Raw genomic sequence first — 17,211 nt, 5'->3', positions numbered from 1 at the left:
AGTTCACGTTCACTTATTCAAACAAGAGGCTTTTGCTTCGTACATAAAAACAACCGCACATTTTGTGCATCGCAGCAAGGCAACGCCACCCAGTGGTGATGAGTTGCAGTGCACCACGATGTTTTCCTTTTTTTAAGTCCTGCAATCCTGCCTGCGTTTTTGCTTTTACTGTATATTGTAATTATGTTTTTTGCTTGAATGCATTTGATATAATATCTTATTTTGTCTAGCTTATTTAATAATCCGTTTTCATGTCGCCTTTACTTCAATAATGTCTCTTGGAAGGTGAAGTTGCCCACTGCAACTAAATATTGACACAAACAGCACCAGCTAGCAAAAACCCAAAGCTTGTAAAAGCGTATTCCATCCGTAGTATCCCTTGTATATTTCTGCTTACGTTTTAACTTCTGACAACAACACATTCTCGTCGAGTTTTAGCCAAGACCTATTCTGTAAAACTACAAATACGAGAGAACTACAGCTCCCATCTGGCATTGCGCATCCCTCTACGGCAAATAAAGAGCCGCATACTTGCACACGCAGCTCAAGGGCTTTTATAAAAGAGATTAATATCTCAATATCAGCAACACTTCGGTGCGCTTTCAGAAAATATGATGCCGACAAATATGGCCGGTAAAAGAGAAAAAGCTGCCCAAGTCGTTTCGTGATTTTTCGCTTCCGGAAGTCAGAATGGCGTGAGAGAGAGATAGAGCTGTCCGAGGTGCTGACACAGTGAGTCGCTTATAGTGCATGTTCTTCTTCAGACAACATATCTCTATATTACACCTGTATTTATATTACTTGTATGTGTTGGACTTTTAAAAGTGATTCATTATCTCATGTGATATGTAACCTAATATCTGTATTTCAACGGTGCGCTGGCAATACTGAAGGTGCTAGACGCCAGATCATTCCTCAAACTTTTTTCTGTCACCATATATCATGCACCCCTTTTTCTCATGCTCACTATATTGTGCGAAAATGCATTTTGATCTTTGATTCTAGTTTTTTATATCGGTAGAATTTAGGAAGATGGATGAGTCACAAGAGTCATCGTCCCGTATTATCGCCAGCAGCCCCCCGAGTAGTACACCTGGCAGTACTCCACAAGGCAATGGTGTCCCAGAGTGCCGGACCCTGCTGCGGGTGCCTGAGGCACACGGACTCCAGCTGCTGGGGGTGCTCAGATCATTCAGAGAGCAAGGCTTGATGTTTGACTTCACCATTGAGGTCCAGGAACACAGTTTTCCCTGCCATCGCTGTGTGCTTGCAGCATGCAGTGATTTCTTCAGGTAGTCTATCTGTGTGTCTTTCTTTCCACTACCTACCTAACCATCTACCGATTAATAAAGTAACTGTTATGTCTTTAGGGCCATGTTTGAGGTGGACATGAAAGAGCGTGGTGATGGTTCAGTGACTCTGGGTAACCAGTGTCCAGTAGCAGTGGGTTCTTTCCTGGACTTTGCCTATTCTGGAGAGACACTCATCACTGATGGCAATGTAGACATGCTGTTTCAGCTGGCCTCTTTTCTGCAGGTAGAAAAACAACATTTTTTTCTTTAAAACATACTTTTTTGCTAAATTTGTGCCCTAACCAGTGCCTTCTCATCTGTCTTGGTGTTACTATTCAAAAACCTCACATTTGGACATGTCACAGTTAGTGCTGTCAAAATATCAGATTTTCACCACACTGTTATTGTGGCTAAAATAATTCATTATCACAATATTCACAATATTTTCTGATTTCTTGTAAATCATCAGTCAAAGTCACCTTTAACTTTGTCTATTGTACATTTTGTCTCTTGGCAAAAACTCAAAATGTGACTGTAGGGAGAGTTTGTTACCGTAGCTGCAAAAATAAAATGAGTTTGGAGATGTTAAATTTACATCATTAATATTAAACAAGCATAATGAACAGAGTTTGAAAACAAACAAAATTTGAAAAGACACCCTTAATAAGGTTATGTACTTGTTGCCAGTTTTTTTTAAACATGTCCTGTATGTGTCCCCAGGTGCCAGTCTTGTCCCATGCATGCAGCAACTTCCTGATAGGAACCCTGGACCTCAGTAATTGTCTGTCCCTCTTCTCCCTCGCTGAGGCCTACGGCTCTGCCTCCCTCCTCCAAAGTGCCAATGAGTTTGTGGTTCAAAACTTCTCTGACCTTTCCAAAACCCAAGACTTTCTGGATATGCAGGTGCGTTAAAAATTGATGAGATAAGGACATAATTTTAGTTTATATAAGGATGTAAATTCTGTAGATTATTTGCTAATATGTTACAGCAATTTTGGCCTTAAAAGACTTTGATTTAGAACGATGTAGGATAGGAAAAAGTAGGAAAAAGTATTTGAAGGGTTTCAAATGATTTAATCAAGTGCATGTATAAAATGCGGTACTGTGCTCATAACTCATCTAATTTCTATGCTAGGGCTTAACATTGTTACTATAATTACACATAAAAAAAATCTTTCTTAGTAATAATAGTGTTCGAAGTCGATTTGATTTGACATACGATCTAATTATTGTTCCGCCTACATCAAAAAGCCTGAACTCAGTATTTACTATTTCAATTGCTTCTAATAGGTGAATATGTTGGAAGCTTGCCTAAGTTCAGATGCTCTGAACATTCCCAATGAGGAGGCCGCGGTGATGTCACTTCTTAGATGGACACACCATAATCTCTCAGGAAGACAAAAACTGTTGTCGGGCTTGTTATCTCTAACCAGACTCCATCATGTACCTGCGCCTGTACTTAAGGTAAGTGTATGCTGCATCTGTGGGATTTGGGATTTTTATTATACAGTGTGGTCTTGTGATTGTCTCAACCTTCCTGTGCGCCCCCTCACCGTCTCTCTCAGACTCTGCGTGACTCAGAGGCCCTCCTCTGCGATGGTAAGTCGTGTCTCGCCCTGCTCTCAGAGGCTCTCAGCAGGCAGGACCAGGACGACGGCTTGCTCTCCGACGCCAGGCCAGCCACCACACAGAGTTACATCTACATTCACAAAACAGAGGAGAACGGAGATATCCGCCACACCTTCTGCTACTGTCTGGAAACAGACCAGTGGAAAGAGCTGAGGACAGGGCACGGACAGGGGGGCGCTGCAATGCCAGACCCACCAGGATCCTGCCTTACAAGCTTTGCTGAGAAGGTACGTTTTGGGATTGGACCTCGAATCCTGCTGCTTTCTGGGGCAGTGATTCCTAACCCGTTTGTCAATTTGTGACCCTTGCTGTCGGTATGTCTTGTGAGATTTCTTCCCCAGATTGTTTTGTTTAAGCGCGTTAGAGACCTCACAAGGTCGCCAGGTACGCCAGTAAAAGTCTTATTTCAAAAGAACTAAAAAACAATTCAGGAAAAGAAAGAAACATAAAACTATTTTTTACTACTATTTAATCCTTTAATTATCTTTTACCCTAAACTTTATCTTTGGATCCATTCAGAGGTTCCCAACCTCCTGATTTAGAGAACAAATGTAAAATGAGAACCATATTTGAGGGGGGCAGCGTAGATTACGTCATGGTTTTTTAAATCATTCTCTCAGTTATAGCTTGAAAAAATTGGCCAACATGTCGTCTTTCCACTGGATCTAAGATGTTCGTGACAGGGGGCTGCCGGGGTAATTGTTGTCGGGCAATACGTCTCCATGTGGCAGAGCCGTTCCATGATGCTATGGACGAGGTTTGGTGCCTCTGTCCTGTGACCCGAACTTGCACGCGTGCACCTGCCATGCAAAAGCCCAGAACCATGCACACAGCTGTAACCTGCCTGGACCGAGTGTACGTCATTGGAGGACGGACCAAGGGACCGAGAGAGGGAGCTCCTAGTCTGCTGGAGGTAACGGTGTCTCATTTATATACAATCGGGTTAAGATATACATTCAGTACTCGATTATTAAGTGTGGATCTTTTTTGACGTGCAGTACAAATGTGGTTCTTTTCTATCATATATTCTAGGTGGAGTATTATAACCCTCTGATCCAGACCTGGTGCTCAGTCAGCCCGCTGCCCACTGCCATCTTCTACCCGGAGGCCAGTGCTTGTGGAAGCCTTATCTATGCATTGGGCTCAGAGGTGGAGGTCACCGACTCCTTTAACCCCTCACTGGACAGCTTCTTCTGCTACGACGCCCAGCAGGACCAGTGGAGCCGCCTGGTGGCAGAGTTTGGCCAGTTCTTCCATGCTACACTGGTCAAGGCAGTGTCAATAAATAACACACTGCACCTCTGTGACCTGTCCACTTACAAGGTCAGCCATCAGATGGGCATGAATGTTTGTCAGTCATTGCATTGTAGTGTGAGGGCATTCAAAAGGGCTTATGTCGGTTAGGTTTGCTGAGCAGGTTCATGTTCTACATACAGGTCTACAGTTTTTGTCCAGAGACCTGCGTGTGGAAGGGTGAAGGGTCATTTGAGTGCGCCGGGTTCAATGCTGGAGCGGTTGGTCTGAAAGACAGAATCTACATCCTGGGCGGAGACTATTCACCTGACGAGATCACCGATGAAGTTCAGGTGAGAGAAGCTATTTTGACTAGTATTGGCTAAAAGTGGTGTTCAAAAATGTTCATAAGCTGAAGATGGAGGCCACTTGGTGCCAAAATGTGTCCTTGCTTTCGTAAAGGCCTTAAGGATGTGATCAGCAGCTCACCAGAGACATGTTTGGACATAAATGATTCCATTGCAAAGACAAACAGAGGGTATTCGTCTTCTGAGATCTGTCTGTATTCTTGTGACCCGTACAGGTGTACCACAGAGAGAGAAACCAATGGGAGGAAGTGACCCCCATGCCCAGAGCTCTCACTGAGTTCCACTGCCAGCTAATTAACTTTAATAGATACAAAGACCCATGGAGTGACACTGCATTATGCACAGCAGACACACACTCATAAAGACATGTTAGTGGATACATACGTGTGTGTGTGTTACATGTGTCACTGATGTGAGCAGTACCCACAACGTTCCCTTAAAGGCTTCAAACCTCTGTGCATGACAGACAGCTGACTGAAAGAATGACAATCTTTGACTATCACTGCATCACTCGAACATCATCGTAATGCGAGAGCACCAAAGCCAGATCTTTTTATGTTTTATTTAAATACTTTAATCCTTAACTTTGTATGTGTGAAGCAGCTGCTGTAACAGGATCTCTGTTGTGTCATTCAAAATCTGGTCTCTCCCATCCGGGAACCCTATAGATCAGAAGACTATTCTCCTATTGTGATCCTATTTTAGTAATGGAATATTTTTCCCTGCGAAAATGAGAATTACCCTGAAGAAGAACTCACAGTATCTGTACGTTTGTCACTTTTGAAGCTTCATTTAGTCAGGTTTCAGGGGGGAATTCAGTGTCCTTTTCCTGCATTTGAGGTATTTTCATCATGAATGGTTCAAATGACTTTGTTTTGGCATAAATACACATTAACGTATGAGTTCCTTCAAATTAAATGTGCTTCACGAGATGGTACAGATTAGAAAATACACATTATGTTGTGATATTTTTAGAAAATGGTCCTATTTATGGGTCGGTCATTTTTCAGATTTGTCTTCCTCTTTGTTTTTAGCTGATGAAGACCTGCTCATATATATTAGACCAGTAGTTCTCACATGGGGGTACGCGAAGGAACTCCTGGGGATATGTGAGATAAAATAAAATATATTTAAAATCCATTGAAAAATCCTTTGAAAATAGTTATTAATTGAATATTCAATGAAATATAAATGTAAGTTCATCAACTGAATTGTATATGTTCTATATAAAATCAGACACTGATGGCACAGCGCTGTGGATTACATCTTTTATTCAACTAAAAATGCTTTGCACTGGTAAGAGGGTACTTGTCTGGGAAAAATAAAAAAATATATTGTATATTTAGTACATCACTTATTAGACTATTTAGTACTCTACTAAAATAATTGAATGGTAATACTTCTTAAATGATTCATTTTGAAGTATGTGCATTATGTTTCAGACTGTTGTGTATCCATGCATGCCCTGCTTCTCCTCTCATAATGTATAATTCTACATGTGATCAATGCAGAAATGACCTGATAATCTTTAAAAGCTGCTTGTTTGATGAAAATGTGCAACTATCACAGAGAAACCCTCTGTAGCTTCAAAGAACAAAATCTCTTAAAGCTTCAGAAAGCAGGAGAAAAATAAAGGCTTTACAGTGTAAATGATAAAAGCAAAGTACGTGTGTTATGAAAGAGAAAACTAATCCAACAAATGAAAGACTGTTTATTGGCGAGAAGTGAACATAAACATAATGCTTCATTGTTTGTGTAGATGTTGTCTTCTTTGAGTAAATTTAGTATCTACATTTACTCACAGCATGGGTCATGTATCAATGTCACATGCACGACACATGGGATACTGCATGTACTCCTGTTTATGTGACATTGCTGTGTCTAATAGCTGACGCTTTAAAACACCTGTTTATGTTTATTCACCCTCACATCGTGACTTCCCATTTGGCTCTTGCCAAAAAAAATGCAAGGCAACTTTCAAAAACCATCTCAAAACAAATTCTGATCCAAGACTAGTTTGTAATTGACAATCTGCCCTGTCTGTAACAATCACATAGTTGTAGAGCTCTGAACTAGACCAAGCAAAAAGAGCAAAACGATGTAAACACTGTGTCTGAAGAGGAATCCATCAGCAGCAAAGTTCCACAACATTCAGGTTGGCTTCGATCCACACACATCTCTCGGTCTTCTTTGCCTCTCGTTCATCTCGTCTCTTGTTGCTCCATGGTTCAGTCCTGGTAAACTTTCACCAGCAGCCACATCAAGAGCACAGTGACTAAGACGATCATGAAGTTGAGGAACAGCTCCTGTACCGAGCGGTCCATGCTGGTATCACAGCCGAGTAGAGCAGGCCGGGAGGAAAGAAGGAGACGAGTACGAAGGATGCAGATGTTGGGTGTTTTTTTATTTGGAGCTGGGACTGGTCCTGAGAGCTGTAGAGAGATATGAGCAATGAAATATATAATACAGGTATGACCAAGGCAAATAATGTAAAAGCATATATTTATATAAGCCGATGTGTATCTTCAGTGGCACATATGCTGATGTTTTGCGTGTGCATGTTTGTCGCCTCTGTTATCATAGATTGGAGGGATAGGCTACTTCTTAAGCGGGTCATTACACATGTTCCATCACTCAGCAGGGAGAGGCCCAACAATATCCCCTCATACACACATAGGAGATGATGCACACACCAGCGAAGCATACTTAATGATGCACTATCATACATGTGATCAGGTTAGAAAGTGCTGTCTGGGAACGTTATTGATGCAGGAACAAAACAGATACAAGCCCCTTTGTAATCGTTTTAATTTCTTAGCTGTTCATCACTTTTTGAAAGATTTGGATTGGATTGGTCGTCCTTATTATTTACCCAACAATGACAACATTATTCAGAATGATAACACAAAATCAGATGTAGCCAGAGCTGTTACCTTTCTTCTTTTGGCAGCAATCTCACTATGAGCAGGAAGAGGAGAAAGCAGAAGTTTGTATGTGTTCCAGTAGTACTTGATCTCAGATAGCTTGTCTTTGTACTGAAAATTATATCGTGGCACTTCTTCTCCGGCGCATCTATTAGCAGCTGGTCTCCTTGCTGCTGTATAGCTCTCTTCGGTCGCCAGGGTAAGGGCCCGGCTCCTAAAGTAGTCACCGTAGCGGACCGCCCATGTTTCACATACACCCAGGCTGATGTCACATACCAATTAAACAACCAATAGAGTGCCCTATTTTCCACAAACTCATCCACTGGGCTTTTCCATCTATAACCATACAGAGTCTCCCTCTTACAGAGACCCACAACAGTGGAGGGAACCAGGGTTATTTATAAAACAACATTGCAGATACTAGGTGGATTACAGTTGTTCCAAACACAATACCAATGTGTTCTGATGGCTATAGCAAACTGTAACAGTATCACTCAGTGGGTGTGAGTTATGCACAGGGGCAAAGAAGAATAACAGAGTGACCTCTCCAAAATGTGGGGGCATGTAGATTAAAATCCAGCTGATACCACAGTTCATCATGCTGTCTGACCAGTCATAGAAGAAAATGAAAGGTTGATTCCTCCCTTTGTTGTTTCGATACTTAAAAAAGTAATATCATGCTACTGCACTTGAGATGCTATTAATATTATTTGGGACTGCTGGATGACAATAGAATAATGTGTAGGTCCTGAAAGATTGATGCCACTCTTGTGTATGGTGGATATGGAGTTACAGCCAGAAGCTGGTAAACTTAGCTTAGCATAACGACTGGAAACAAGAGTAAACAATACCCTGGCTCAAGTGGTCATGTTTGCCATCTAAAGAGGCTGGGTCTAATGGTAGAGGTCAGCCTGTGGGTGACAGAAGCGAAAGAAGAGAGCAGAGTGACATGCTATGGAGAGCATAACCCTTTTGATAATTAACAATAACAGACCCTCATCCCTTTAGTATTTTTGTTTAGTTTCTGTCATTCTATTTCTATTTCTAACTGAAATGATCTGAAAAGCTACTGAGCTACCAGTACTGACTGTGCTGTGACATTAAACAACGAAGATGCTATGTGTTAATTAGTGAGCAGATGTTGCTGCTTTTGGACAAATCCAGGCACGCTGTTTCTCCCTGCTTCCAGTCTTTATGCTAAACAAAGATAAAGTGGTGTCAGTCCTTTCATCCAATGTATCCACCAGGAATACAAAAACAATGTATTTGCCAAAACTATTCCTTTAAATATATGTAGATTGTAGTGAAGTGTTTCTCTCTCTCTCTCTCTCTCTCTCTCTCTCTCTCTCTCTCTCTCTCTCTCTCTCTCTCTCTCTCTCTCTCTCTCTCTCTCTCTCTGTAATGTATAACCATTGTTCTTTTACCTTCTTCCTGCTATGCTGGCGTTAAGAAAGGGATTTTGACACTTTACCACATGAACCTCTCAGTTCATTTTACACTTGACAGCTGCTTAAAACTGTGATCTGTGATTATCTCTGATCTAATGTTAAACCCCCTTGACACCCTTTCTCCCTCACAGACAGAGGGGTTACAGCAGGACAAAGTGTGTATGAGCTTGGCTCCCTTGAACCTTTCATCACAGGATTCCAAGATCTTTCCTTGAGAATTTAACAGATCAAAGTGTCTGCCATTGTAGCCCTACCAATGTTGAACCAATAGCTATTTGACCCAGGGATTCCCATTGTCACGGCTGGGTGATTGAATAAAGCAGACCGAGGTGTACAGGCATCTCTGTGCGGGGTGGACCAAGCCCCACTATGACAGCTGTGTGTGGTTAAGATATAAAAGCACTGGCAAGGTTACTCTCTAAATCAGTAGAGAGACAGGGGAGTGTCAACAAACCCTCAGAGACACCATTTCACACATTCTGGGTTGCTATGTATCCATGCACAATATAAGACTATTGTTTATTACCAGTGAGGGTTTGTGACAATGTTATGGTTGTCATATGTGAATGCTATGGTAAAAAAAGGACAAATAAAATCATCAATAATATAAAAGTTGGCTTTCAGTGTTTATAATAAACTAAACACCTGCTGGCTGTAGCTTCAAATCTAGTGTAAAGACAAAAGTGTGGTATTAATCCTCAACATGAGATGTATTATTATTATAAATATATGCTCTAGAAGTTCAGCAAATAATAACATTGGTAGTAATTTTAGGGTCACTTACATCTACTCTCAATATTAAGAGAAAGGTAATTAGCGTAGCTTAGCATAGAAAACAGCTAGCCTGGCTCTGTTGAAAGCTAACAATCTACCAGTGCCTCTAAAACTCACTAAGAGAATATTTGTATATTGTTTAAAGCATGAAAGTTAATATTTCTATCATAAATAAGAGTACAAAAGTCATGCTAAAAGATATACGCTTTAAATACAACAAACTCTTATTTTACTTCTGCTGTAATTTAAAAAGTACATAGATCATATATTTTTTCATCTGACAACCAAGTCACAATGTTTTATGTGGAACTTTTCCCTATATGCACTTATTTGTTAAGTTATGTCCTGTGGTTTAGCCTAAATATTGATGTATACATAGCACTGAATGTTTTATCTTAATCTCTAAGGTCAGTGTCTAAATCTTTCCTACGAGAGGGTGCTTTGATTGGAGGAGAGACAGGAATTCATCTCAGCTGACTGTGATCCTGAGATACGCACAGCAAAAACAAAGCTCAGGCTTGTTTATACTTTAGGCCAGTTGCGATATTATGTTTGAGCATCAGATCTGCTGCCAAATACCTCAATTAGTAACTTCTGTCTGCCTCTTATCCATTGTAGCTGCCAGTTAGTCAGTGAATAGACTGATCTGTAAATTCCTCAGTGACACAGCATGATTTGTCTTCTCTTGTTGGGATCTGTAATGCAAGACAAACCTTTGGCAGTGTACATACATTAAAATGATCAGGTTGCACATCAGTTATATGTTTTTTTTAATAAGATTGAACATAATGACCATGCTCTGGAAAGTATTCATGAATCTATCCATGCACATGGGGATTGTGGGTTCCACTCTAGTTCTTACCATGACCCTGCTTTTTCAGAACTTGGCTGATTCTCTCCAGCAGTGGCAAGGAAAATATCCTCCTAATCTTGTGTTTATAACCTGAAAGGGATTTTTCCACTTTGTAGAACGTTGACACTCTCTGATCACAAATTCATGGCTGACCAATTCTGAAATCTACTGTTGAAATTAGATTTATCGTGAGATGCATTTTGTCTGAAAACAGCAGTTGAGAAACAAATCTCAAGCCAAAAATCCATAATCTTTAGATCAGATGGATCATTTATCAGCGATAGTGGACTTTGTTGTGAGATTATTTATCACGTCTGTTTCCAATGTCAAAAAAATTATGTTGAACCTCAGTTTTAAGGCAGTTTGCATGACAAATAAATTGCATGATAAAGTGCTCAAGAAAAATATACATTTTTGAGTACAAGTAACTACTCTAAATGCTGATAAAAGTTGTGTGTTTAAAAACTCCAGAGCAACTACTTAATTGAGCTAGTGGTGAGATTGTTTTGTTCAACTAAGACCTTTAGGAAGTCAGATTAACTCAGACTATTGGATTACCCTTTTCTACCGCGGGCCCTGATCAATCACCCAGCAATTGTACTTGACAGAAGTCTCTGGGCATTATTGAACACAGACAAAGGCAAGAAAACTATGTATTCTTTATTCATTTGACTGGTTTTAAAACAAGATGTAGCAGAGTGTATTAATGTTGTTGGAGAGGGCAGCCACAGTCTCCTGTCTTACCAGCTGTTGTTTTGTTGACTAAACTGAGCGTGCTGATAGGACAACGAAGGGTTCCCACTGGTCAGACCTCAGCCTGGCACTGTAATTACTGAGATGGCTGAGGACAGGTGAGGGCTTCATTACACAACACCCTTGTGTATAATCACACACGCTGACACGAAAGTTTCATGCTCACAAACACATGCTGGAGCACATACTCACACCCGAAGGGACTGTAGAGGAATCCAAATGTAAGATCTAAGCTAATTGACTCCTTTGAGGGAGGAAGCAGACAAAGAGCAGAAATCAGGGCAAAAAAACAACAAAACAAGAGACAGAATACATCAATGACAATTTAGCAACATGCCTGAATGTGAAGGACTGCTTGCATCTGATCAGTATCTAAGTATTGTGTTTTCTTGTAAAGGATGCATTAGAATTAGCCAGCTAGTCTGTTGATAATACTCTTTAGTTCTTATGTAATACAAGGCTATCATCGGGTGCCAAAATTTGAGTCTGGTCTGATGATTGATGAATGAAATGGAATACCGAACAGTCTCCCCAAGATAGTCATCCTGTCTTCTTACATTTGTATTCCACAGTATCAAGTTAGCAGGGCCTAGGCCCTAAGGAATGATCCCTGAAGCACTTTTGTCTGTCTTTTGTTGGGATATTAGACATGCAACACAGATTTGCCATCAGTGTTCAGATCCTATTTAAGAGAACAGCAAACCACTGAATGTTACTAAGGCCAAGTGAAAAAAAGGTAGTTTAAAAGAGAAAAGAGAAGGGTCGTTAACGCTGGAAGAGAAAGAGGTATTCAATTATTAACAACAGAACAATATGTCGCAGCTGTGATATTACAGCCTACACTACAGTATTATACCAGTATTAGAGTATGAGGCAACCCATGGAAAGTACAAATAACAAACAGTAATACCACTGGACGTACTGCCGAGTAACAAATATAGACTTTCTTCCATTATCTTGTTTGAACCAGAGGAAAACGTAGATGTTCACACTTAATATTTTACACTGCCAAACGTATACGCCTACATTTAATAACTGCAACACATTGTAACTGATGGGACACACGCAGTCATTGTTAATGGCTTTAGTTCCCATTGTGCGTTTTGTGCGTGGACATGTTAACATACCTGCCATGAAAAGGGTTTTAAAGGAGCCATTAATGCTGGTAATCAATCATAAGGCGGAACTGTGCATGGTGGCTCTGCTCTCCGGGGATGAGAACCAGTCGGGAACGTTCACAGTTTGAGCCTTGTTTCACCCGGACAAAATAAAAACGACGTACCATGGATGCAGGTGTGAAAAATAACGTAGAAGCTGTCAGAAGGAGTAAAGAAGACAGAAAAGTTCTTCGTAAACAGTTAAAAGCCAGTCACACTTTGCTAAAACATGAAGGCATCAGCACAGCCCCGCAGCCTACCAAGGTAACTGAAAACACATATCTATAGACAGGAAGTGGCAGCAAAATGAGCGCTAGCTAAGACTTAGCCTCTTCTCGCTACTACATTTACAGTTAGTAAACGCAGTAAATACAATGCAAAGTTGTTTTCCGTTAAGTGAGTTGAATGAAAGAGCGCAGGCAAGTAGCTCTCTTGCTTATTTGCAAGTATTACTTTAATATTAGCTTGTTTTCAGTGGTTTAAAAGAAATAATAATGGAGGTTTAAACTTTGTTGTTATAGCCACAAGTTTGGATCAGTTTGAAATGTTAAGTCATAGTTTCGACAGGGATTTACTTTAGTGTTACATGCAATGCCAACAGGAAATGTGTGTCAAGAGAACAGAGCATATGAAGATGAGTTTGTAAGTGTGCTTTGGGCTGTTTGGATGTATATTAGGAAATAATTACAGTCTTGATACATTAAGTCCAGTTAAATGCATTGATATTTCAAACAGTGGTTAGCCTGTTTTGAATGTCATCTTTCAAATTGTTCATGTTGTTAAACTGGTCTCTATAAAATCAACCAGTCAACTTCTGTCTTTTCTGCAGAGTTTGGTGGTGGCGAATGGTGGCCTGGGGAACGGAGTTCGTCGAGAGGAGCTTTCTGCAACGCTGAAAGAGATGGGAGAGCTGGAGACCCTGATCATGCACCCTCACAAGCCTTACGCTTTCGTCACATACAGGTACTGATACGGACATTACTATAATGACACCAGGAAGTTGTTGCAACCTCCCTGAAACTCACACGCTTTTGTCATTTTGTTTCCAGATCTGAAGAGAGTGCTCGGAAAGCCCACATCCACCTCAATGGGAAAAAGCTTCAATGTGGAGAGACCAGCGTCACACTCTACCTCAGTTATGTCAACTATGGTACTTTACTTAAACAATACTTACTGTCAGGTCTGCTGTAGTCAATTGAAGCATTGTTTACAGCATGTTTTATCAGTAAGTTGGATAGCTGAAGAAAAACATTTTTTATGTTTGTGTGTTTTATGCTCTGGATATAATGTCCAATAAGAAACCTCCTCACTGTATGTTCTGTTTATGTAGTAACCTGTGAAGAGGAAGTGTCCGTTCCTTTGCCTGAAGGATTAGTCTTGGTGGAGGATTTTGTTTCTCCGGAAGAAGAGGATTTGCTGCTCGCTGCTATAGACTGGTCGTCTACTAATGATGATGTCACTGGTATAGGATTGCGTAATTTGCTTTGCCTGTTTGTGTTTGTTTATCAAGTTCTGGCTTTAGTTGCTATTTAGAGCTTCTCATGATCACCTAGGAACTTGATTAAATCTTGTCATAAACCTGGGTAGAAGTCAAATGACAGCACCTTAATGAATCAAGTATAATGAACTAAGTATAATGTACAAAACTATTGTCTATAATTCAGATAAGCAATCCAAGAATGTTAACATTATTTGCTGACTTCATTCTAATGCCTTTTAGCTCAAAAAGCTCTGAAGCATAGAAGAGTCAAACATTATGGCTTTGAATTTCGCTATGACAACAACAACGTGGATAAAGACAAGCCGTTACCTGCAGGTAAGCATCCATTTAAAAATGTAATCTAAATATTTTAATCTTAAGCATTTTTACTGTTTTGGCCAATACATCACTCATTTTAAAATACATTTTTATTAATTAATTACAATGTTCTCAACTGTTTCTTCAAATCAAACACTTTTCATTGTCAAATATATTAAAACATTTTTTACACACAAAATGCCGTAAGATATTTCTATATTTATTTTTTCACCTATAACTCATGTATTGGATAGTGTGCCACAATATTGTAGAGGGTGTGTGTGTGTGTGTGTGTGTTGTGCGTGCGTGCGTGCGCTCATGTGTGCGCTCGTGTGTGCGCTCGTGTGTGCGCTTGTGCGTGTGTGTGTGTGTGTGTGTGCATGTGTGTGTGTTCAGGTATTCCTCAGGACTGTCTACCTGTTCTGGAGCGGTGCCTGAGGAATAAACACATTGACATCCTGCCAGACCAGCTGACTGTCAACCAGTATGAGTCTGGACAAGGTACGTTTATCCAGTTGTGACTCACCAGTATCGTATTACAAACTTGGATACGTTTCGGAGGTTATGTAAAGATGACTGACCACAAAAAGAGAAATTGACAGCTATTCCAAGCACAAAAAATACAATGTTCTCATAAGTAAATGCCTTATACCCACGAATACATCACAACAATGTCAATGTTTCGACCTTGGTGCAGTAAAAGAAACAATATTTGCTGGAATAACTGATTATCTCTATGATTAATCAATACTTAATCAAAACTATATTATCTTCTGAACTGCAGGGATTTCAAACAGTGTAGGTTTCTCTTTGAGATGTTTTTTAGTTTATTTATTTCAGATGCTGCCGCTGTATTGTAAGTGGTGAGGCCATCAAGTAAAGACTTGTAGAAACTGGATGTAGACTAGAAACTGTGTTTTTTAAAACCACTCAGTTAAATGTTCTAAACAAATCTCGGCACACGTTTGGATTTTATTGACTTATACCACAGGGTGGCAGCAGAACCTCCTAAATGCACTGATGAGGGCCGATGAAAGTTTCTGGTTTCTTTTAGTTATCAATATGTATAATACTGGCAAACATTTGAGAGCCTTATAAAGTGTAACTGAATGGTAGATAAGTATGTTTGGATCTATACTTACATGTCAAAATTGTGTTAGTGTTATGCATCACTAACATAAAGGGTGTACATTAGAAACCCAACAATCAAGTTGAAACTAAGCACTTTTATTTGTTAAAGACCTGTGATACATTTTGACTAATATGACTATTAAAACTCTACATTTTATAATATTTACAGGCATTCCTCCTCACGTGGACACTCACTCTGCTTTTGAGGACACCATCCTATCACTGAGCCTGGGGTCAAAGGTGAGAAGTCAGTCCATCTTTTTGTGATTTTTAACTTTTTCGCAAACTCTAGTGTCCAGAGAAATACTCATGCAGCTCCGTTGGTTGGTAATTGACCCCAACTATAACATTCGTCTGTCAGCTTGTGTAGCCAGTATTGACCGCTGACGCTCAAGGTGCATTCATCAACAATTACAAGGAAAGTTACGCTTATTATTTCAAGAAAAAAAGTGTAATACAAAATATACAAATACAAAGGTTTTCACATTAATAGGGTAAAACAAGGACGCAAAGTTAATGTGGATGCAAATGGATATAGAAGTGTTCTATTTGTATGCCTGTTTGTGTTGGGGATTAATCAATCATATTACCGTCACTTCACTGACCAGTGTGATTCATCTGTCTCAGAGGGCACAACTGTCAGGGATGAGTGTTTGCAACAGTATGTTTGGATTCTGTGTCCTTGTGATTTTACTGAGAACATTGTGTCACCTTGCTTGCAACATCTCTGTCATAATCTCATGCTCGCTGTGGCATTCAATTGATACAGAATGTAGTTAATGACTCTTTCAGAGGTGTCCCTGGCTTTAGGACATTTTGTGAACAACTCGTGAACCAGATTTTCCTTTTAAACGTGGGTTTTGCTTTGTCCTTGACTATCCCAGGTGTGACTAGAGGGTGTCACGTGGCACTGGGATGCTGGTTTAGTCTCTGCAGGGTGACTGTTTTAGACGAAACCCCATCTGTCCCTGCTAGTCTGAAAAGCTGGGGCTCTATTAACAATCAACTGTTACCTGTCATACTCACACTGACAGTGCACGACTATCAATTACATATTAATCAGTACAATGCATTGAATTTGTAAAATCCCACAAGCAAGATTCTCTGCTGAATATGGTCATGTAACAGTTATAGAGCATATAATAAATAACATTTTTCAAAGACTATTTGGAAATATGATACAAAAGTGATACACCTTTTACACAAAGGGGCCGGTGGGACTCACTATCATTGAACAAACAAGTTAACAATAAAATGCAAAAAAAGAAAATGCGGGAACATATTGTTCCATTGTCCTGGTGATTTTGTGTCAAAGTCTTAAGTACTCTGGTTTTGTTATTATTTCTTTAATCTGTGGTTGTAACAAGTTAATCCACCTTTGATCAAATTCTTTAGTGTATCATCGTGTGTGTGTGTGTGTGTGTGTGTGTGTGTGTGTGTGTGTGAGAGAGAGAGAGAGAGATTGATGAATAGTCTTGAGTAAAGTGCACCATTGATTTAATCGCATTCCGTCGGTTTTATCGATTGGCCAATACTACTCAGAAGAACGTGTGTTACAGATTTTAGTTGCCATGTCAAGTTCAGATAATTTGCTGGTGTTACGTGTACATAGCTCTATTACAATCATACATAAACACTCACCTGCGTCTCTCTCTTTGTCTGTCTTTCTTTCTCTCTCTCTCTCTCTCTCTCTCTCCCCCCCCCCCCCCCCCCTCATTCACATACACACCTCTGCTTCACAAAATCCAATTTTCCTTCTGTCAGAAGTCAGAGCGATGCAGTTTGAAATTGTGTAGATGTAATTTCCCAGCAGAGCTCCTGCTGTTATGCACTGTAAGGAAACATCAGGAT

General features: G+C 40.1%; 3 protein-coding genes across 3 annotated transcripts in view; 2 read left to right on the top strand and 1 right to left on the bottom strand.

Moving 5' to 3' along the window:
* The first annotated feature begins 522 nt into the window (after positions 1–522).
* kbtbd3 (kelch repeat and BTB (POZ) domain containing 3) lies at positions 523–6,241 on the top strand. Its single transcript, XM_068584961.1, has 10 exons — positions 523–732; positions 1,022–1,292; positions 1,371–1,536; positions 2,013–2,195; positions 2,583–2,756; positions 2,858–3,148; positions 3,592–3,834; positions 3,954–4,244; positions 4,358–4,507; positions 4,738–6,241. The coding sequence occupies exons 2-10, from the start codon at positions 1,033–1,035 to the stop codon at positions 4,882–4,884; spliced, it is 1,905 nt and encodes a 634-aa protein (XP_068441062.1). The 5' UTR covers positions 523–732; positions 1,022–1,032; the 3' UTR covers positions 4,885–6,241.
* Positions 6,126–6,846, bottom strand: LOC137790584 (sarcolipin). Its single transcript, XM_068584962.1, has one exon. It carries the CDS (start codon positions 6,844–6,846, stop codon positions 6,751–6,753), a length of 96 nt encoding a protein of 31 aa, XP_068441063.1. The 3' UTR covers positions 6,126–6,750.
* A 5,690-nt stretch (positions 6,847–12,536) lies between these two features.
* alkbh8 (alkB homolog 8, tRNA methyltransferase) overlaps positions 12,537–17,211 on the top strand; it is an 11,048-nt gene continuing 6,373 nt past the window's right edge. The window contains exons 1-7 of the mRNA XM_068584099.1: positions 12,537–12,695; positions 13,261–13,394; positions 13,481–13,581; positions 13,762–13,893; positions 14,152–14,247; positions 14,626–14,730; positions 15,530–15,600. Coding sequence (XP_068440200.1) covers positions 12,558–12,695; positions 13,261–13,394; positions 13,481–13,581; positions 13,762–13,893; positions 14,152–14,247; positions 14,626–14,730; positions 15,530–15,600 — 777 coding nt within the window. The 5' untranslated portion in view covers positions 12,537–12,557. The remainder of the gene's footprint in view (positions 12,696–13,260; positions 13,395–13,480; positions 13,582–13,761; positions 13,894–14,151; positions 14,248–14,625; positions 14,731–15,529; positions 15,601–17,211) is intronic.

The sequence above is a fragment of the Clinocottus analis genome, unplaced genomic scaffold, assembly GCF_023055335.1.
Source record: "Clinocottus analis isolate CAN_PGR_092001 unplaced genomic scaffold, fCliAna1.0.p SCAF_2, whole genome shotgun sequence".
Classification (NCBI taxonomy): Eukaryota; Metazoa; Chordata; class Actinopteri; order Perciformes; family Cottidae; genus Clinocottus; species Clinocottus analis.
Note: the sequence above shows the minus strand (reverse complement) of the source record. Positions and strands in the feature narration are given on the sequence as shown.

Coding starts and splice junctions, on each gene's coding strand:
- kbtbd3 (XM_068584961.1), top strand. CDS start 1,033: ATGGATGAGTCACAAGAGTCATCGTCCCGTATTATCGCCAGCAGCCCC. Junction 1,537..2,012: donor AGCTGGCCTCTTTTCTGCAG/GTAGAAAAACAA, acceptor ATGTGTCCCCAG/GTGCCAGTCTTGTCCCATGC. Junction 2,757..2,857: donor TACCTGCGCCTGTACTTAAG/GTAAGTGTATGC, acceptor CGTCTCTCTCAG/ACTCTGCGTGACTCAGAGGC.
- LOC137790584 (XM_068584962.1), bottom strand. CDS start 6,846: ATGGACCGCTCGGTACAGGAGCTGTTCCTCAACTTCATGATCGTCTTA.